The sequence below is a fragment of the Neomonachus schauinslandi genome, chromosome 3, assembly GCF_002201575.2.
Source record: "Neomonachus schauinslandi chromosome 3, ASM220157v2, whole genome shotgun sequence".
NCBI classification, from domain to species: domain Eukaryota; kingdom Metazoa; phylum Chordata; class Mammalia; order Carnivora; family Phocidae; genus Neomonachus; species Neomonachus schauinslandi.
Window position 1 is genome coordinate 154,573,398 of NC_058405.1, and position 21,326 is coordinate 154,594,723.

The following is a 21,326-nucleotide window of genomic DNA, read 5'->3' on the forward strand; positions in this document are numbered from 1 at the left end:
ATAATCTAGATTGGGGTCAAAACAAACTAAATGTAGCTCATCATCTGTTTTTATAAATAAAGTTTGATTGGCTCACCCATTTGTTTGTGTATTGCTTATGACTGTTTTCATGCTCTAAAAGCAAAATTGAGTAGTTGTGACGAAACACTGGCCTGCAAAGCCTACAATATTTAATAATTGGCCCTTTATAGAAAAGGTGTGCAGACCTCTTTCTAGGTGATATAAACAATCTAAATCTAGATGAATGTATAGGAGTTATTTTTAAGAGAAAATAACTATGATATATAAAAAGATATTATTGATAGAAATTAATGACTATTAGGGAGCACCTGGCTGGTTCAGTCAAAAGAGCATGTGACTCTTGATTTCAGGGTCATGAGTTTGAGCCCCACACTGGGTGTAGAGATTGTTTAAATAAATTTTAAAAAGTTTAAAAAAAAATAATGACTATTGGAAGACGTGCAGTAAGAAAACAAAATTTTTAGAATGACACCTAGAGATATCCAGTTGGGATGTGTGGGTAAACAGTGCTATATTAACTGAGGGAGATAACATGAAGCCAGAAAGTTTGGGTGAGGAGGTGATATAAAGAGAATATGATCATGATTTTACTTAGAGCTATTTTACATTTGAGTATTCTTCTATCCAATAAGGATAATACATATGATTTCAGTATCCAGGAGGAAAATTGGGACTAAAGAGAAAAATTTGGGAATGCTATTGTGTCAGAAAAATATGGAACCTGAGAAGAAAGTGCTCACAATTAAGAAGTTCCAACACATAACAATTTCTTCTCCCTAAAGACTAAATTGTTAAGTTGTGCACACCATTTCTTTATCACACTTCATACTTTTTACATGATGATTTTGGCATGTAGAGTTGACCCTTTTCATTCATTAATTCCATATTTGTGAACTTACATACTTACTAAAATTTGTCACCCCAAAATTAACATGCATAATGCTTTCACAATCATTTGCAGACAGGATCACAGCAGTAAAAAATTTGAGATGCCGGACACACATTCCTGTCTTAGGTTGAGTGAAGTGATGCTCTGTCTTGTTTTAGCTCTCATACTGTAAGACAAATGTCCATTTTGTGGTCTATTTAGTGTCATGTTTTCTGCATTTTTGTGCTTTTTGTTAGTGACTTCTGTGTTTAAAATGGCCCCAAATCGTAATTTTGAATTGCTGTGTAGTTATGTTCCTATGCACAGGGCTGTAATGTGCCTTATGAGAAAAAATGTATTTTTAGATAAGCTTCATTCAGGCATGAGTTATGGTGCTGTTGGTGTGAGGCCAATGTTAATGAATCAACAATATATATTAAATAAGATCCCTTTAAACAGAAACTGCATAAAACAAGGTTATGCATTGATTAGTTGGCAAAAATGTTATAAACAGAACCTTGTAGGAACCTAACCCTGTATTTCCTCTAGCAATGTTTGAGTATTCACTGTTTGTGGGAACTTTATAGAACATAACCAGAGTATGTTATGTTAACTGATTAGTCCATAAACAGATTATAAATTTCTTAAAGAATCCCTTATTCATTTTTTTAAAAATTCAATTTATTTAAACTATAAACAAAGACAAAAACAAAAAAAAACCCAACAGAAACAGTTCACCCATTTCTGGGTAAATAAAAATCCCTTATTCATCCTTATGCAACAGGTAGTACACTGCCATTCACTGACATTTTCTGAAAATATCTAGCATTATCAGAGAACAGACTTGTTTTCAAATTTATGTGGCTTTTTAATAGACAGGATCTAATAAACAGATATGTACTGAAAAGGGAGTTCAAAGATGACGTGTCAAGGCTAGAACCTTCAGGCAAGGTTTGCTTTTAAGAAAAACAAACTTAGAAATACTTTAAAGCAAAAGACAATCACAGATGTAAAAAGTGCTTTTTAATTTTTAACCAAAAGGATCATTAAATTGATATATATATATTTTTTTTACTGGGGTATTCATAATAATGTCAGTCAACATGTTTAAGCAACATGATTATTTAATGAAAGATGGGGGCAGTTGTAATTTGTGTGAAATTTACAATTAGAATTTAAAATTCTTTAAACTCATAAAATTATAAATTTATACTATTTCTCCAAATTGGAGGTCAGATAACTTAATTTTAATACAATTTGAAATTGAAGTACAATTGTTTACACAACAATGAATAAAGACAAGTTTTTAAGACAGATATAAAAATGGAAATTCAAAAATAAACAGAAGAAATGTAAACAGTTATAAAATATCAATTTATAAATGCTGCTTAGAGCAAGGCTATTCCAAGTATGGTCCGTCAGCTATTAGCAACCCATCCCAAACGAAAGAAATAACTTGTACCAGGATGAAAATCAATTATATCATTAATCAGCTGACTTTTTTTTAAACAACTTGCTTTAAAGGAAGCAATGTATTGATATACAGTCTGGCACAGGTGCCTTATCTCATTACAGACTGCAGAACACACACTGCTTACATCCTTAAAGTGCCACTATAATTTTACTGCTCAGAGTTAACTTGACTGTGGAGAAAAAAATTAAAATGACAATTGTAACTGTCGTCTATACTTTATTTTTTAATCCTATCTATCCAAAAAGAAAAGTTATTAAACTTTATAAACTCATCACAATTTAACATTAATTTTCAGATGTGTTTAAGTGTTAAGACATCTGGTTCACCTCAGAGGGGCTAAAATTCCTACTTTAATGAGGTATATCACCTACTTTTGATAGATGCTTGTTTTCAATCTTGAGAGAAAAAGAATTGAGTCATTTGTTGAGTTCTCTCTAAATACTGGTTTAATTTTCACATTTCAAACAGTGAAAATATTTAAATTCACTTTTATGAAAAAATTGAATTTTTATACTGTTTGTGCAACTACTTGTTACTTTTTTACAATAAAAATTGTTAGGGAGAAAGGTATGGAAATTTACGACTTTGTGTATTCTGTTAACTAAGGGGCAGCATATGAACTATTTTAAGATTCCTCAGACTAAAAGAAAACTGGTATAAAATATTTTTTAAGAATTAGCTTATAATTTCAAATTCAAACATTTCTTTATTTTTAATTTTTACTATGGCATAATTCCTCTAGAAATTTAAAAATAAAATATGATCTTTTGTAAAAATCCTCTTCCACCAATGGCTTACCAAGCTTTACCTGCATTAGCTTAATATGGAAGGCAAATAAATGGACAATCAACAATTTAGAAAAAACTCAGTTTTAGATATACAAGAGCCCAATGTAGCTTCTGCAATGGCTAGTTTATTGAACAACAAACTACTTCTTAAAGAATTTAAATGTATATTTACATGTCCTAAGAAGAGAGCTCCTTTGGCACCTGAGTTGAACACAATATAGTAGAGCAAAGAATCTCTAAGAGAAGGTTGTCTAAAGACTATATTTTATCTATCTATACATAAATACATAGCCTATACATATACACATATGCACACACAAGTAGAAATAACTTTTCCTTTAAGAAATGCTGAAGATTTAAAAGGAAGTCACCACTTAGCCAAATAAAGTGAACAGATGGCTATTAAAAACAGTTTTAAGTTATTTGGAATTTTACCAGATTTCAGAAAGTTAAAAGTTTAGAGTAATATATAATTCAAGGGGGGAACTCAAGAATTTTTTTTGGTCAAAATATAATTTCTTTTAATGTAGTAACATGGTAATGAGGTTACAGTTATCCTAACATGAATCTTTAATAGTAACCAGGTGCAAAGTCATCAAAGATAACCAAAAAAGGAGTAAATTTCCCTCTATTAGCAAAACAGTCATCAGCCACTCTGCTGACCTTCGAATCTTACTTAGATTGGTCCCAGCAAAAGACCATTAAAGGCCACCTGGCAGATTGCCTTCTGCTGAGCCTCGTCACTCACTGGAATTCTACAAAAGCACTTGAGAAGAGCGTGATGTCATCAGGTTTTATGATCACGTTCACCTTGCTGTCACAGACTCTAGCCCTGAGTTAATAGTCTTACTGGGCTGTGATATTTTTTTATGCACACTTTTAGAACTCTGAATGACTGGCTTATATCCTAAGACTCAGAAAACATCTAAAATTCTCTAAGTTGCCAAAATCAGGCAGCATTTTGTCCTATACTCAAATAATAAATATGTTTGGCCACCCAAAATAGAGCACATTCAGTTTTATTTAAGTCTCTTCTACTCCAGAAATTCTGGAAGATGAAAATCCTCTACACTTGTGTACCATCTAATTCTCCATCTTTCAGACCTTATTAAATAATCTGAAGAACGTTGAGAGAGGGCAAAAGACATTTGAGTTAAAAAATGATGCCACGCTGCTCTTTTTTCTGCTCCAACTCGTATAGAGTATTCCTAATCAGGTTTCTAACTCCCTCTTTGCTCTGGTTAAAGGACCTGTCTCATATAGCAGACCATATATCCTGGAAATTTTAGGCAGTTTCAAAATATTTGTGATTGAAATATTTTCAAATGTAAAAAATCCTTTGAGCATCTATAAAATAGGACATAGTCTTCTTAAACTTGACACTATTATCCTAACAAAATTTTGTCAATAGAGGCATGGTATAGGACTTAGCTTAGAGAACCTATTAAATTCAAATGTCTTCATTTTGTTCAGTTTATTTCAACCATAACATAACCCAAATCACTGTTTTCCTTATCTGTAAAACATTTTGAAAAACCCATTTGAACTTGAATTATTTCCCTAACATGTAAACTCACATGCAAAACTTTATCTTTTGTCATATATTTAAATATTTCTTCTCTGCAGTTAGTATCTCAGAACAGGAAATGAAATTATACTGGTAGCTAGTAATGTAGCATCAAAACACTTCCCTAAACTCTCCTATGCAAAAGTGCATTTACAATATAAACAAGCCATAAATGAAGCTACAAACTACAACCTCACATTGGAGTAGATTTCAAATTCCAAATTCAGTCCAAATAACTCAAAGAGAAAAGTGCTAACACAGCAAATCTGAAACAAGTTCATGGGGATTGGGCAATGAGTTATCAAAGCGAAATCTTTTAGAAACCATGCTGCTATCCTCTGGAATATTCTCTTTGTCTTCTCGATCACTACAAGTTCCATTACAAGAGGATTTAGAAGTTTTGTCTTCAGAGGACCTTAATGAATGATCTTGACTTTGAGAGGAACTGCAAGTTTCTTCAGGGTGAAATAAGCTTCCAAAGTCCCACTGCTGTAGCCAAGAATGAGACAGGCAGATTTCTGCTGTTGGTCTTTTCCTTTGAAAGAAAGCATCAAGTGAAAATTTAGAACTAAAAATCAAGTTGGAAATGCCTGCAGTTTGATATACAATAGACTTATTTTTTTAATTTATTATGAAAATAACACATAGTACAGAAGAGAATAACAATACAAAGACTGGAGTACCTAGAGTTTCTTTAATACTGACATGTGCTGGAAATTCATTTTATCATGGAGCTTACGGATGATACTATCTAGTCAAAAAGCTTGAGAACATATGTTTGCCTCACAAATAAAAATTAGTAAAATTATAAAATCTCTTGGGTATAAAAACTCTGAAAAAAATACATATATTTTATAATCTTTATTATTATTTTGTGTTCTTAAAAGCAATACTGTTAAATCTTGAAAATAAAGTCTGCTCTTGAATGATGTTTATCCAATATTTTGAATTTTTACATTTTGTTTTCTCTTTTGAAAATAATATGGTCAAATATCACAGTATGTCAAAAGTTAAGAAAATATCTATTTATAGTCAGAACTCCAACCTTAACACAACCACCATTTCCATTAGAACATATGCTTTCTTAGGCTTTGACTTCATTTTTTTAAAGATTTTATTTGTCAGAGATAGAACACAAGCAGGAGAAGTGGGAGGCAGAGGGAGAAGCAGGCTCCCCGCCGAGCAAGGAGCGAGATGCGGGACTCAATCCTGGATCATGACCTGAGCCAAAGGCAGACACTTAACTGACTGAGCCACCCAGGTGTCCCTTAAATTCATTTTTTATGATCATTTTAATTTCATTGTTTTCTGATTACCAAAAAATTAATGTGTTCATTTTAGAAATTATGTTCATTTTTTATAAGAAAATGAATGTGCTCATTTTAGAAATTTTAAAATCTAAGTAAAAATGAAAATGAAAACTGCTTATAATCAGAAGTATTTTTACTACTACTACTAAATAACCATTCATGTCCAAAATATGGCCAGTGAGAATTTGTTTGGACTTGCATTAAGCCAATAGAATAATTAACAAACCTGTGAGTTCTTTTTCCTTAAACAGATAAGAAACTGAGTCCTCTAGGAGATTAAGTAATTGTCAGAGATAAAAGACCTGACAAGTAACAAAACCAGGATCCAATCCCAAGGCACTATATCACAGCTTCTGCATTAAGTATAGCCAGGCCATTTTAAAGTAAATGGGGCTGATCTGAGTAAAGAAAAGGGAGGTCAGCTTTTCTTTTCCTGCTCTGAAGTTGGCAATGAGAAACCTGAGTCCTAAGCGATAGTTTCAAGTTCCTTTTTTTGCAGGTGGTCAAAGAGCATCTGACCCTTAAAGATCTGACAATCAGTAATTTATACTTACCACATAACTGTAATTACTTGTCTATAAATTATTCATAACAAAGCCTATCATAGCCAGCCATGTGTATTGTAAACCTACTTGTAATTATTGTAGGGAATTTCAGGGTTTAGTAGCAGGTTGAGAGAGAAATAACCCAAATCTTCTCTTTAATCCAAAATTTCCTGTTGTATGTTTTATCTATTTTCTATGTTTGAAGTTACCAACTTGTTATGTAATGATCTCTTACACCACCTCTCTTCCCATTTTATCTGAAACTTGAGAGCATACTTCTAATAACTGTATACTGTTTTAGAATGTATCTTTTCTCAATAGACATATATTATCCATTTTGTAACAGCACTTAAACAAATTAATGTTATAACTTACTCTGGATTTTTTACTAAAAGCCTCTGGATAAAGTCTGTGGCCAGCTGTGAAACTGATGAAAAAATTTCTTCTGAATAATCTACATTAACTTGAGAAATATTGAGGTATGTTTCTTGATTATCTTCTCCCACAAATGGAGATGTATGAGTTAACAACATATATGCTATTATGCCAATATTCCTGAAAAACAAATAAGGGACAAGAGGGGAACTTAAAACGCATGTTAATCTGAAAACATTTATATAAAGTAAAACTGATACTCAACATATTCTTGTCCTCAAAACTTGTACAGTTAATCTACAGACTTAAATTGCTTTTCAAACTTCCTATATTATTAAAACTAAGATAACTGTGTTATCTCAAAGTCTGTCTCACAGAAAAAGAACATGAGGGGAATGCATGTGTGTTACATAATTATAAATATAATGTATAAAATACATATCCTGATATCTATAGTCTGCCCTTCACTCAGACACCTGTTATTGAGTACACAAAGCTGCTCGAAGGGCAGCATTTCCTAAATGGTGTCAATGACACAGTAATGATCTGTGAGACATAAACAGGAGTTCTGTGCAAATAGAGTCAGCAAGTTTGGCAAAGCACAAAGTTGGGCAGGCAGATTTTTTTCATTGCAAAACTTTTCAGACTTAAATATATTAATGACAAGTCTGGTGCTCAGGAGCCAGAAAAATACAACACATACAGTACATGTTTCCCACTTATTTAGCCAAGGACATTTTTCCTTGGCAAGCCAACTACAGTTACATGGAACACAGAGAGTAAGTCTAAACTCTTCCACGTGGTCTGTGGAGTCAGCCCCCATTGTGGTCCCAACTAAAGTTCCAGTAGGAATTCCAGTTTTATTCCTTATGATATCTGATATTCAAAATATCATTTTGCTTGTGACAAAAACTCACAATACCCTAGAGATATCATAAATAAAATTAAACTTTTGCATGAACCCGACCTCATTTTTCTGCGTAGCAAATACCTTCCTAGTTCTTCCAGACCTAGATGAGATTCTTACATCTGGTGCTTGTCTGCTGCTTCCTCCATGCTCATTAAGTATTTTACCTTATTACAGAACACGACGCACAGTACTGCAACTATTCTGGTTTTTTATTCCTTCAGGAAAGGGATTTTCCTATTTATTTCTGTACCTTTGGCTCACAGCCAAAGTATTACTTAAAAAGAATGGACAAGTAAATGTCTTCTTGTGGCATAGTAATGATACTTGAAAAAAAACCTTTTATAGAAAGCCTTATTATTTACATTTGGAATCAAAGAACCCTAGGATATATACTACCCAGCACGTAATAAAAGCATTTAGGTAACTAGCAAAATCTTACCACATATCTGTTGCTGTGGTAATAGGATCATAGTTCAGGATTTCTGGAGCTGAAAGCAAAAATAAAATTCAAATTCAATACTCACAAATTTAAAAACATGAAAATTATTTTATAATAAATTAAAACTGGTTTTAATTTTAAAGACCTAGTAACATCAAATTAATAGAAATTTAGCATAGTATTAATTACCCTGTGATTAGACATTTAAACATATCTAATGTTGAGCAAATTGTATAACCAGACGGTTCGAAAGCACAAATAATATTCTTGGAGTAACCAGTAGCTATGTAGGGTTTTTTGGGTTTTTTTTATTAAGATCAATCTTAGGAAAAATAATTATGAAGTAAAATTTTAGACACTAGAATCCTTTGAAAAATTTTAGTTTTATTACTCTATGTTAAGAGTTAGCTTGTGTTATTTTATTATACTAATTTAAGTTTTTCTTTTCAGGGTAAAGAGAATCATATGTATTTATAATAACATAATGAACAAATTATGCTTTCTAGAAGTGCTTTAAATTTTCAAGTAGATTAAATATCCCTCTTAAACTATCAAAAACCTAAATTCCTATGCAATTAGTTTCCCCCCTTTTTCTTCCCCACCAGTTTTTTAAGTGCAAAATAAATTTTCTATATTTTGTAAACATTATCACAAATTTCAAATTAGTAGAGTCCAAATTAGAATTTATGCTTGAATAATAACTTTGTTATTTCATAGCAGTTTCATAATTTCTCCAAAGAGAAATTTTTTCCTAAAGCCTAATGTTTTTATTAATGAAGACTTTGAGTCATATATATTTGTCAGTTTCTGTCTGTCACACAATCTACAACCTGACACACACTTCTGTGAGCTGTGTTATCTATAATTACAATCATTTATTCTAGAACATTATAGCCCCCATTAGCATTCAAAAGTTAGTAATTTGCTTTGTTTTCATTTCAGGAAATTCAGCCGTCTTGATGAGAAGCACCTGTTCTGTTTAGTTGTATCTTTTCAATGCTCACATGGGGATATCAATATGAGCAACAACAAAAAAGCGTAAAAAGATTCTTACTATAACTTAAGATACTTCTTTTTTTTAATGATTTTATTTCTTTATTTGACAGAGAGAGAGAGAGCATAAGTAGGCAGAGTGGCAGGCAGAGGGAGAGGGAGAAGCAGGCTCTCTGCTGAGCAGGGAACCCGACACGGGGCTCGATCTCAGGGTCCTGGGATCATGACCTGAGCCGAAGGCAGACACTTAACCGAATGAGCCACCTAGGCACCCCTAAAATACTTTAAACTTATGTGCTGCTTTATAGAACTTAAAATTTTTTTCATCTGCATCATCTAATTCGTTGATATAGTACAATATCCCTATATTATCTAATCATAGGATCTTTTTGGCATCTTTTTTCTTCAAAATCCTCCTTTTACAATCCTCACATTTTTAACACAGCAGCAACGAAGAGCAAGCAGTCCTGCTAACAATTCTTGCAAAACTGAAGATAATGTATATTGTAAACAGTTTCAGAGTTGGGACCAGGACAGAAGTAGAAATGTTGGCACTCTAGCCAACAGCCAGGCTTCAAAGGCAATAATGGACCACGTGACTCTCTGTTTTCCTCTTTTTTCTCCTGTTCCCTAATTTCCCCTTTACCCATTCTTCTTTATGTACAAAGCTTTTACACACAAACATTAACTTTTGGACTTATATGACCAATGTCCTATGAATTGTTGTGAATGTCTCAATAATCCTATGTATGCTAAAGTTCACATTTAGATGTGTAATAACCAAATTTCAATGCATTAAAATACCTGAACTAAATATATCCTGGAATTACATGCTCTAAAATATAGTTTTATAGAGGTATCATTTAGTTGATAAATTTCAAAATGGTTGGGGCGCCTGGGTGGCTCAGTTGGTTAAGCGACTGCCTTCGGCTCAGGTCATGATCCTGGAGTCCCGGGATCGAGTCCCACATCAGGCTCCCTGCTCGGCAGGGAGTCTGCTTCTCCCTCTGACCCTCCTCCCTCTCATGCTCTCTGTCTCTCATTCTCTCTCTCGCAAATAAATAAAATCTTAAAAAAAAAAATAAATAAATAAATAAATAAATAAATTTCAAAATGGTGTAGAAAATAAAAAGAAATTCTTACCTAAGTATTCTGGCGTTCCCATGATTTCCCGAAGTTCACAAGCATTCCCTATTTTTCGAGACATTCCAAAATCTACAATTTTTATATCTCCAAGAGGGTATATGCTGCTCAATAATATATTCTGTGGCTAAATAAAGCATAATAAAAAATGGTAAGTAATATACAACAATAAAAGAATACTAGTCTCAGATTGGAGGTAAATTAAGTGTTTAGCTATTACCCATTTCATTGAGTCATTCACCAAACATCTGCTGAACTACTTATTTAGGAAATGCTTTACACTCAATGATAAAGTTAAAAATATACTCAGACGATTCTTAGTTTGGACAAAAAAGTTAGATGAATATTTGGATTGATTAATTGACTATGAGATATACTCAGTAATAAAGACTATTTAATTCTGCCTATTATAAAGTTTAAGAAGCTTTTACTGTAGAGATGATATTTAAGCTGAACCTGATAGGATAAATAGGAGTATGTCAGTTAGAAAGGCACTCTAGGGAACAGCATGAAAGAAGGAATGAAGGAATAAAAAAGTATACATTTCCAGAAACAGAAAATGGTCCAGTAGAGTATGATGGTTCTGGGTCTGACTGTTGCCAGGTTTTTAGCTTAGACAATAAGAGATATGGATGTATGGAAGGTTTCAGCCATTGCTTCCCAGAACTATGTGACTTTGCTTTACAAAGCAAAGGCCTGAGGTCAATTACAAAACTCCCTGCCACTGTCATAACCCATATAGCTGCCAAGGTAGTGCTCCCAAAGTCTGCGAGAAGAATTGTAAGTCTAACTTTGGGAAAACCCCATGCTTGTTTATTATTAAATCACAGAGAGATTAAAGAAGAAGAGGCAAGGGTAATTAGGTCTATTGTCAATCACAGGCTTTAGGATATATAAAGTCAAGTTTATTTGCCATCCCTGACTGCAAATGCTGCGTGGTGTTACATAATGCACATGACTAGTTTGTCCTTAGCAGGAAAAAAACCCAACAGGAAGTTTGTGGGGGCATGATTATCCTGATAGTAATGGTATTGTTATTTTTCAAATATCTTATTTGTAAGGGACATGGCAGGGCTATTAGATAGTAAGTACTACCCCTCCTCCATGGGGGGGACCCACAGAGATGAACAGATTTTCTTTTTCTTTTGAAAAATGGGATAAGATAAAGAGAAAAAGTAAGTCTAGTTTGAGACATGTACATTTTAAAGTTTCTACAAGATATCCCAATGGTATCTAATCTACAGTTGGAGAAAATAATTTGGAGTTTAGGAGAGAAGCCTGGGCTATAGGTAAGAGAACTGGAAATCATCATTATTGTGAAAGTGATAGGAAAGGACAAAGGATCATGCAACAGAGAAAGTGTAGAGAAAGAGAAGAGTCCAATGTTCAAAAAATGAGAGACAGAGTGATTGAAATTTTGGATGGCTGTGGAGGAAGGATACGGAGAAAGGATAATAATATAAGAGGCTAAAGTGGTATTTCAGGGCTTGAGGAGTAAGTGGCCTGAATGCTTGGGGGGGGGGGCAAAAAAAAAGAAGAACCAAAAGACTAAAAGTCTCAAGGTAAAGATGAATGAATATAATGGGAGCAAAGAAATGAGGCCTAGGAGGAGGTTATCTTCAGAGATGGAGATCAGACTAAAGTATTTAGAGGTAGGACCATTTTACAAGATTAGAAAATCCAGTGTGTAAGAGTGAGATGGAGTAGGGGGCGCCTGGGTGGCTCAGATGGTTAGCGTCTGCCTTCGGCTCAGGTCATGATCCTGGAGTCCCGGGATCGAGTCCCGCATCGGGCTCCCTGCTCGGCGGGGAGTCTGCTTCTCCTCCCTCTGACCCTCCTCCCTCTCCTGCTCTCTGTCTCTCGTTCTCTCTCTCTCAAATAAATAAATAAAATCTTTATAAAAAAAAAGAGTGAGATGGAGTAGAATGACTGAAGGATTAGAACATGGAGGAATGATGGTTTTTAAGAACCCAGTGATTAATTTGAGCTGCTCATACATGCGGTCTTTTCCTCTCTGCCAATACAAAATTCAGTCCCTGTAGCACATGGGTAAACAAAGACTGCACCACTGCAGTACAGAGGGGCATGATCTGACTGTTGCTTCCTACCAATACCAGCTTGCAATTATGCATCCCAAGAGCAGAAGGAACAAAGATGTTGTGTTACATAAAATCATGTTACATTACCTTTAAATCAAGGTGAACAATGTTATTCTGATGTAGATAACAAACTCCTTCAAGTATTTGTTTAATGAGTCTGATAATGTCATTTTCAGAAACCATTTCAGCCAGCTCAGGTAAACACAAGTTGAAAATTTCTCCACCTGCAGCACTGAAATGAAATTCAAATAATAGAAACTTGAAAAATCATTGACCTAAAAATGACAACTTTTAAATACTGTGTAACTGTTAAGTAAAAGACAAAGCTATCTAAACTTTAGTCTCTCTATATCGATACATATACTTAAGAAATTGGGGGAGGGGAGGGTGAGAGAGATCTTTAAGGAAGAAAGTAAATGACAAGAATATTTCAAATTTTGAGTACCAATACTTGTATAATAAATAAAACTAAATTGCTTTATAATTCAAGAATATTATAGTCTGCTTTAACAATGCAATAAAAATAATAGCTAATACTCTGAACTCTGCTCTTCATTTTATTCATTTATATATAGATATAAATATCATCTCTTTTGATTCTCATGACAACCATGTGGGTAGGTAGTTATTATTTCCATTTTACTGATAAAGAAACAAGTACAAAGAGGTTAAGCTACTTGTACAAGGTCACATGGTAAACGGGGAACCAGAATCTGAAGCAGTATGATATGGGTGAAAATCTGCATTCTTAACCAATACCCTGTATTGCAGCTTCACAAATCTTTTATTATTTTTTTTTAAAAGAACTGAAAATCTAAAGAATGTTGACAAAGGCATAGAAAGAAGTCCCTAGGTTTGGAATCAAACAATATAAATATAAATCCCGAATCTGTTATTTACCAGCAATATAACTTAGGATCAGTCACTTATTTGGCTTTCCCCATCTGTAAAACTGAATCAAAATCACTGAATTCAATAGATTTTTTTTTTTGAGGGCTAAATCTAAAAAATGCAAAAAAAATCTAGGTGGTTATTCAACAAATTTATAAGGTATGTTTAAGAATATCCCAAGTAAAGCATATTTTATATGGTAAAATAGGACAGTGTCTGGCATGTAGAAAGTGTTCAGTAAAAGTGTTGAATGAATGAATGAATGAATAGGCAGTCATTCTTCAGAGTGGCTGAAACTGAAATGCAGAAGTCTCATTGGTTGTCAAGAGGAAGAAGCGTGTCATATGTATTAGGAGCTAGAAGAAGAAAAAATAATGGTGGTAAATTTCAGTCCTACACTGAAAGTCACAGGACTGACCCTTTACATTGCAGATATAACGTATAACTAAGCCATCTCTACCAATCTGTGCCAGTTAGAGGATGCAGAGATTTGCTGCTTTGCACTTTACCATATTCCAGAGAAAACTGTGTGGGACAGCTGGTAAGGAATACTTGTGAAAACTCCAATTATACTGACACTTCAACTTCCCCTAACTCCTGAAACTCCAAGAAAATTCATAAAAAACTAATACCTGTCTCAAGGTATCACGGTAAAGACAATCTGAGTATTAAAAAGTTAGTTTGCTATAAAACTTATAGAACCAAACTTGAAAATAACATATAGGAAGACAATATTAAAAATTCATGCTCACCTACAAAATAAATTAATCTTTATGAATAGTTATATATAGACTGCCCTTGGTAGTCCCTTGGTCTGCAGGTCAGATGTTTACTTGTCACAGCCCTGCTCAAGGTCTCCTGAGGGAAGAGGGACTCCCCAGGCCAGATTGCCAATGACACCCTCACTCCTTCCCTTTCTGGTTACATTTTTTAATGAAACAAATCCTCTTAAAACAGAAAGTGGTCTAAATATTCCTACAAAGATATTGCAGATAATATTACTAATGCAATCATAAGCAGTAAGAAAATGAAGAGATGATGCTTTAGATTCTTAGAATGAGTCCTGTGCTCAACAAGAATTATTTGATAAGAAACTAGACAAAATAATTTGAAATATAAGAAAACTATATAAAATATGGATTTACAACCACTATTAAGATATGAAAATCCAGGGTGTAAAAGTGAGATGGAGTAGAATGACTGAAGGACTAGAACAGGCAGGAATGATGGTTTTTAAGAAGCCAGTGACTAATTTGAGCTGCTCACAAATGCGGTCTTCTCCTCTCTGCCAATACAAAATTCAGTCCATGTAGCCCACATTCACCAAATTTAATTCAACAACCAGAACCCTCCATTAATTCAAAAATTCAAAAAATATAAGAAAACAAACTAAGAAAAAGAATGTGAAGCACTCCCTGGTGCCTAGGACATAAGAGATAAGACAGCAGTTTGCTTATAGGGGTACCTACTGAAATTCAAGACTGCCTGGGTTCCATTCTGGCTCTGCTGCTAACTAGCTGCATAAATTGGGACAAAATGTTGCCTCTGTTTCCTTTACTGTAACACAATGATACATGATGAATAACAACAGCTTCTGCTTCACTGGATTGTTTTAAGAATTAAATTAGATAAACCATATAAATTATTGGACATAATAGATGTTTTAGAGATCAAAGCAGATCTATAAATATTTATCACAGTGTCTGACACATGGTTAATATTCAGTAAATATTAACTATTATAATAATGAGTCAACAAATTTTAATTCCAAGCCTAGCGAACATCTAGCTTTTCTGAATTTGGGAGCTTTTTACTGAACTCTGATTTTTAAAGGCAATTTAAAAAGTCTTTGCTAAATTAAAATTCATTTTTAGAAACATTATATTATGCATATAAAAATGCACATAACATATTCTTAAGTGAAAAAAGAGAGTTACAATAGAGTACTCCCAAACTCAAAATTTTGTTTCTAAAGGTACGTAGACACAGACCAAAAAATAAGAATAATTCTAAAATATAGGAATATGCCATAAAAGTTACCACAATTTACATATGATTTCTATCTTCTACATCCTCTAAATTTAACACAATTCATAGATATTACTTTTGTAACCAGGAAAAGTATCCTAAGGGCTTTTGTCTGTTTCAATAACAAAATTAAACAATTATTATGATTGCCAGCTAATCAGATTGTCTCTTCTTTTCAGTTTGGCAAGCTGACCAATGTCTTTTGTAGGATTGCCATTTTTCCCATAAAAGAGGGATGTAGGTAGAGCTATGGGAAATGGAAAATTAGGAGGAGCTAAGAGGAGGAAAGAACAGATAACACAAGAAGCAGACAGCAGAAGTTAGCAGAAACTAGAAGCATAAATGGAAGCAGTGAGTAGTAGACAGGCAGATGCTTTGTTAAAACAAGCCACCCAAGAGCAGTAACTAGTGAGAAGAAAAAAATGCCTCTATAGTCAGGAAAGACACCTATATCATTATCATTGCGTTGGAAGGTATATTCAGGTATATCTCTTCTCTGTTAGAAGAATTTGCCCCCTGATGGGACATCAACCAACAAACTCAGAAACTTGGGAGCGTTTGCATTCATTTGCTTATGTATTTGTATATATGTTGTGTGTGTGTGATAATAGTACTTTAGTATAATTACACTGTCATGCAAACCTATGTGTATATACCCTCTTTCAAATGGTTCAGTACATGTGGTAAAATGTCAACAATTGGTAAATCAAACGAAAGAGTATGTCAATTGTATTGTTCTTTCAACTTCTCTGTAGATTTGAAATTTTGTAATAAAAAAGTCAAAGAAGAAAAGTATGTAGGATGGTTTGAGGAGGGGATCAGATTGGTAATTGTTTATTAGAGTAAAAGATCCCACTGTTTTGTTTTCACCATATAAAACAACTAAGCCTGTCTGACCAAATTTTTACCTTTGAGATTATCTGATGTGACAATGCCACCCCGAAAATGATAGGAACGGTAATTAAACAAAAGTTCTAGTAATAAATTTTAGTAGGTCTTAGTTGTTCTAGTAAGAAATTATTTTAATCCATCTACACATTTATTGAGTGCTTGCTACACTTCAGCCATGAGGTACAGTCCTGCCCTTACAGAATTCAGTTTACTGGGTAGGGTGCCTGAATCAATGTTCAGAGTATGGACAAGGTCCAACTGTTAAATGTGTCAAAATGTTTTGATATATCTTGTTGCTGCTATTTAGATAAACCCCCCAAAGAAAATTTTATGAAAAGTAGTCAATGCTCCTATTTATTTACCCTCCAAAACTAGTATTCCATTACTGTGTTTGAAAAATGTTAGCTAATTTTCACATACTTCAAACATGCAGTGTCATACAAGTAGCTAATTGTTTAAAGGTTAGGTGAAGAATCTGATCAATCACAAAATGTATGAAAAATGAAGTCATGTTGGTAGTACTGTGGGTATTTCTACAATTCTAATTTATTTTGAAGGTGCTATAATATACCTTAATTGGTATGTTGGTATTATGGGAAATGTAAATAGTATTCATTTTTAAATGAACTATTGGTCAGTTTAACATTTTGCAAAATAAGCATTTTCATATTTAGAAGTTGATTCCAGGCAATCAAATTTCCTGGTACAAAAATATATTGATTTTTTATAAATATATAAATAAACCTCTTCATCCTTAAAATAACTGAATACTAAAATTAGGCTAATATACTTTTAAATTCAAAAAAGCAATGATGCAGTTTAACCACTAAAAAGGATTATTATATTTATAATGCATTTTTTTCTAAAATGAATACTTAATTTCTTTAGTTTATTATGAAATAGATTTCTTTTATAAAAAACTAACAGAGCTTAAAGCATACTGAACATAAATTTAGCTAATCTCTTCCAACCATTGCAGATATTCAAACACATTTTACATACATACAATAAATGTGTCAGACTGTCACTCAATAAAAGTACTATTTTAGAGTCACATGTGAATATACTGGTTAACAAGCCAGTTGGCTTAACCATGCTCTACCCCCTCCTCATGCTTAACCTGATGAAATGTTGAATATTTGGGTGTTTTCAGCTTTTCAATGACTTGTGAGAAGAGATACATTTTATTTCTTATTGCTATAATTCCAAACAGTTTTTCACATGTTACACAATACTAAATAAATGTGTTTCTTCAAAAGGTAGCGGGAGGGGAAGAATGAAGCGGGGGAAATCGGAGGGGTAGACGAACCATGAGAGACGATGGACTCTGAAAAACAAACAGGGTTCTGGAGGGGAGGGGGGTGGGAGGATGGGTTAGCCTGGTGGTGGGTATTGAGGAGGGCACATTCTGCATGGAGCACTGGGTGTTATGCACAAACAATGAATCATGGAACACTTCATCTAAAACTAATGATGTAATGTATGGGGATTAACATAAGAAAAAAAATAATAAATTAAAAAAAAAAATGTGTTTCTTCAAGAAACAATGTGGTAGGCAGGGGCGCCTGGGTGGCTCAGTCGTTAAGCGTCTGCCTTCGGCTCAGGTCATGATCCCAGGTCCTGGGATCAAGCCCTGCATCAGGCTCCCTGCTCCGCAGGAAGCCTGCTTCTCCCTCTCCCACTCTCCCTGCTTGTGTTCCCTCTCTCGCTGTGTCTCTCTCTGTCAAATAAATAAATAAAGTCTTTAAAAAAAAAAAACCAATGTGGTAGGCATACCTTCACCTTCATGCAAATTCACCCTTCTACTCTCCATGAGTCATTTCCTTGGATGTGTTTTTCAAATAGATGGATAAAATATGTAAATGATTTCAATTCTATTTATCCATCAGATAGTTTTGCACAAAAACTCATCAACTTTCTATCCTATAAAGCAATGAAAGTTTACTTATTTTACCACATCCCCCAAATGTTGTGTTGTCATTCATTTTGTGTGTGTGTGGTTTAATTAGTTTTTGTGTGTGAAAATATTCGAATATACACTATGTCTTTCTAATATTTTATCAACAGAAATCTTTACAAGTTCTTGTCATACTTTCATCACTCCTGTTCTTGATATTTCAAGTCACCTTATCCGACCAATTAAAATAAGTACAATAAATTTACTTAAATTTATTAAAGTGTATACTTACTATTCCAGTATCAAAATGATTTCACTGGCATTTTCATAGACTTCATGAAGATTAATTACATGAGGACAAGACTTTGCCAATTCAAGTATGGCAATTTCATGTAGAATCTCTGCTCGACAATCCTGCCCTCTTCTTCTCTTTTTTAGAAATTTTGCAGCATATTCTTGGCCAGTAGATTTTGATATACACTGTCTAACCACAGCAAATTTTCCTCTGGGGGAAAAATGAGGACAATCAATTTTAATGTTTGCATAAAGAACAATATTAGTATAATACAGACACAGTTATAACTTGAACTTAAGAGTTAATCCTTTCAAACAACTATGCTATCAGGAACTTATCTATGTTCTCTTAACTGAATCAAATACTACATGTACTTTTATAAAATTCATAGTACTATCACATAAAAATGAAAATGGCAAATGTAATAACAGGATAAGACAGAATTATATTTGTTCATCACCATTAATATAATACATCATCATTGTAGGGGGAGATCTCATCTTCATACTAACTCCATGCCATACTCTTGATATAAATTTTTGGGTTTAAATATTGTAATAATCCTATATAGTAAGTGATATTCCATTTTGCAGACACCAGAGAGTATATGTATCTTGGTCTATTTCCAAAGACTGTACCCTTAATAGAGTACCACACTAACTCTCTAATCAAAATAGCTTCCTTCTAAAACAAAAAATTAAGATGAATGCAAAAATGAGTATTTGACATTTAATTTTATTAGTGTAATCACTTTGCCTTTCAACACCACTTTTGACAATCTTTGAAGTTTTCTATCATTAATTTAGCAGTTGTTTTACCAGTAAATCTCTTAATATTGCCCAGTGGTCTATGAAGCCTGTAACAGATATCAAAGGTATATGTGTCCTATGGAGAGTATCCAGAGATAACTTCACGATCAACTAAGAAAATTAATAGTTGTCAACAGCTACCTATTAAGGTCATGTTTATTGTTTTAGGAATAAGTATGTGTTTAGCTCTTTCCAATAGAAGTGCTTAGCATCTCAGCCAAAACTTAAAAAGACACAGGCAAAATGTGTACTCTAAGCCTATATTTGCCTAAAATCTAGTTTCCCCAAAGACCTAAAGCTATTTTGAGTAAAACTACTTTAAGAAACTAATAAAGGCTACTGACTGCCTACCCAGAAAAATGTACACATACCCTTAAATAGAAAGCTTTACATACAATTCCAGAGGGTTTTCAGATTTCAAAGCCCATCTATAAACCTTCTAAACCTGAGTCCAAGGGATCTAAAATTAAGAACCTGTATCTTAAGGCTCAAATTACTTTATAGATACTAACAAATGAGGTATAAATAAAGGGTCTTTAGAGAAGAACTTTTGTTCCACAACTCTTCTTTCCCCAATTCGACTTCTAACACAGAATATCAGGTGCTTGGCAAGGAAAACTTGGTATTTGGGGTGGGGGTAGGGGACAAAATAAATTGCCTGATTGTATTTTACTTGCTATTCTCAAGGGTCAGGATGACAAAGATTCCTACTCTTTATTTTCCAAATTTCTTCAATATCAGTGCCAGTGAAAAGCACTGGAAACCAAGCTGAAAAAGTATAGCTAATACCAAAAAAAAAGGTGACCAAGCTATAATTTGACTCTTCTACATTTATCAAAACTACATCAACTCAATAAATTTGCATGCACAAACCTGATTCTTAGGAAGACCTTTCCTTTAAGATCTGAAATGTCTAACTTAAACTATAAGATACTTTTTCACTGTACGCAAAAGCAATGCAGATCAATGCATTTCAATGAGCACACAAAAAGGTCATCAGTCTCTACTTTGTATTCAAACCACCCATGTTTATAGATTTTATACTGGATAAATTGAATCAGACTAAGATTCAATGATTCCTGAAAGGTCATATATGGAATCGTAGTGCCAAGAATTGAACTATGGAATGTGAATTCCTAGCTTTCTCTTCTAACCACTACAAAACAATTCCTTCCTTTAAGATAGTTTTTTTTTTAAGAAGTACAACTCACTTCTGCCAATTCTCACTTAGATTTAGAAGTGAAAACATGTCTAAGACAGAAAGGAAATTTTGAGTTTTATGAAGAAATTCACCTTGTAAAACTTAGTAAACAGAAACTAGTTAGCCAAGACAATTGTGCATCCGTAAAAAAAGTTTATACTACCAATTGTGACAATTAAATTCTGCTGTAATTTTACAATTGGCAAGCCAGAATTTTCTCAGGAACAACGAGCAAAATTAACTAGTAACACCTTTTTATCTAAATTCTTTCATGTATTCTTACAAGGCTTTCTTAAAACAAGTACAGAACTCATTAATCTAGTACAAAGGTGACCAAATGATATTGGTAATTATTTATCTGTCAGTATTTACGACTAAGTAAAAGCCCCATGAGGGCAGAGACCCTGTCTGTCCTAATTACTACAGTTATTATAAAATGTACGCTTTGGTGGGGTGCCTGGGTGGCTCAGTCGTTAAGCATCTGCCTTCGGCTCAGGTCATGATCCTGGGGTCCTGGGATCGAGTCCCACATCGGGCTCCCTGCTCAGCAGGAAGCCTGCCTCTCCCTCTCCCACTCCCCCTGCTTGTGTTCCTGCTCTAGCTATCTCTCTCTCTGTCAAATAAATAAACAAAATCTTAAAAAAAAAAAAAAAAATCTACGCTTTGGTAACACGTAACAGGAACTGAAATACCTGTTGAATGAATGCAAGAGTTATGCACCTACTACAATACCATATACTGTCTTATTTTGCGTCCTGTGCTTAAAGCATTTATATTTTTAA

General features: G+C 33.7%; 1 protein-coding gene across 1 annotated transcript in view; it reads right to left on the minus strand.

Moving 5' to 3' along the window:
• Positions 1–1,614: 1,614 nt before the first annotated feature.
• Positions 1,615–21,326, minus strand: part of STK17B (serine/threonine kinase 17b) — a 32,174-nt gene continuing 12,462 nt past the window's right edge. Inside the window, exons 3-8 of the mRNA XM_021702772.2 lie at positions 18,532–18,744; positions 12,620–12,764; positions 10,434–10,560; positions 8,298–8,346; positions 6,949–7,128; positions 1,615–5,253 (exon numbers count right to left, since the gene is read on the minus strand). Coding sequence (XP_021558447.1) covers positions 4,971–5,253; positions 6,949–7,128; positions 8,298–8,346; positions 10,434–10,560; positions 12,620–12,764; positions 18,532–18,744 — 997 coding nt within the window. The 3' untranslated portion in view covers positions 1,615–4,970. The remainder of the gene's footprint in view (positions 5,254–6,948; positions 7,129–8,297; positions 8,347–10,433; positions 10,561–12,619; positions 12,765–18,531; positions 18,745–21,326) is intronic.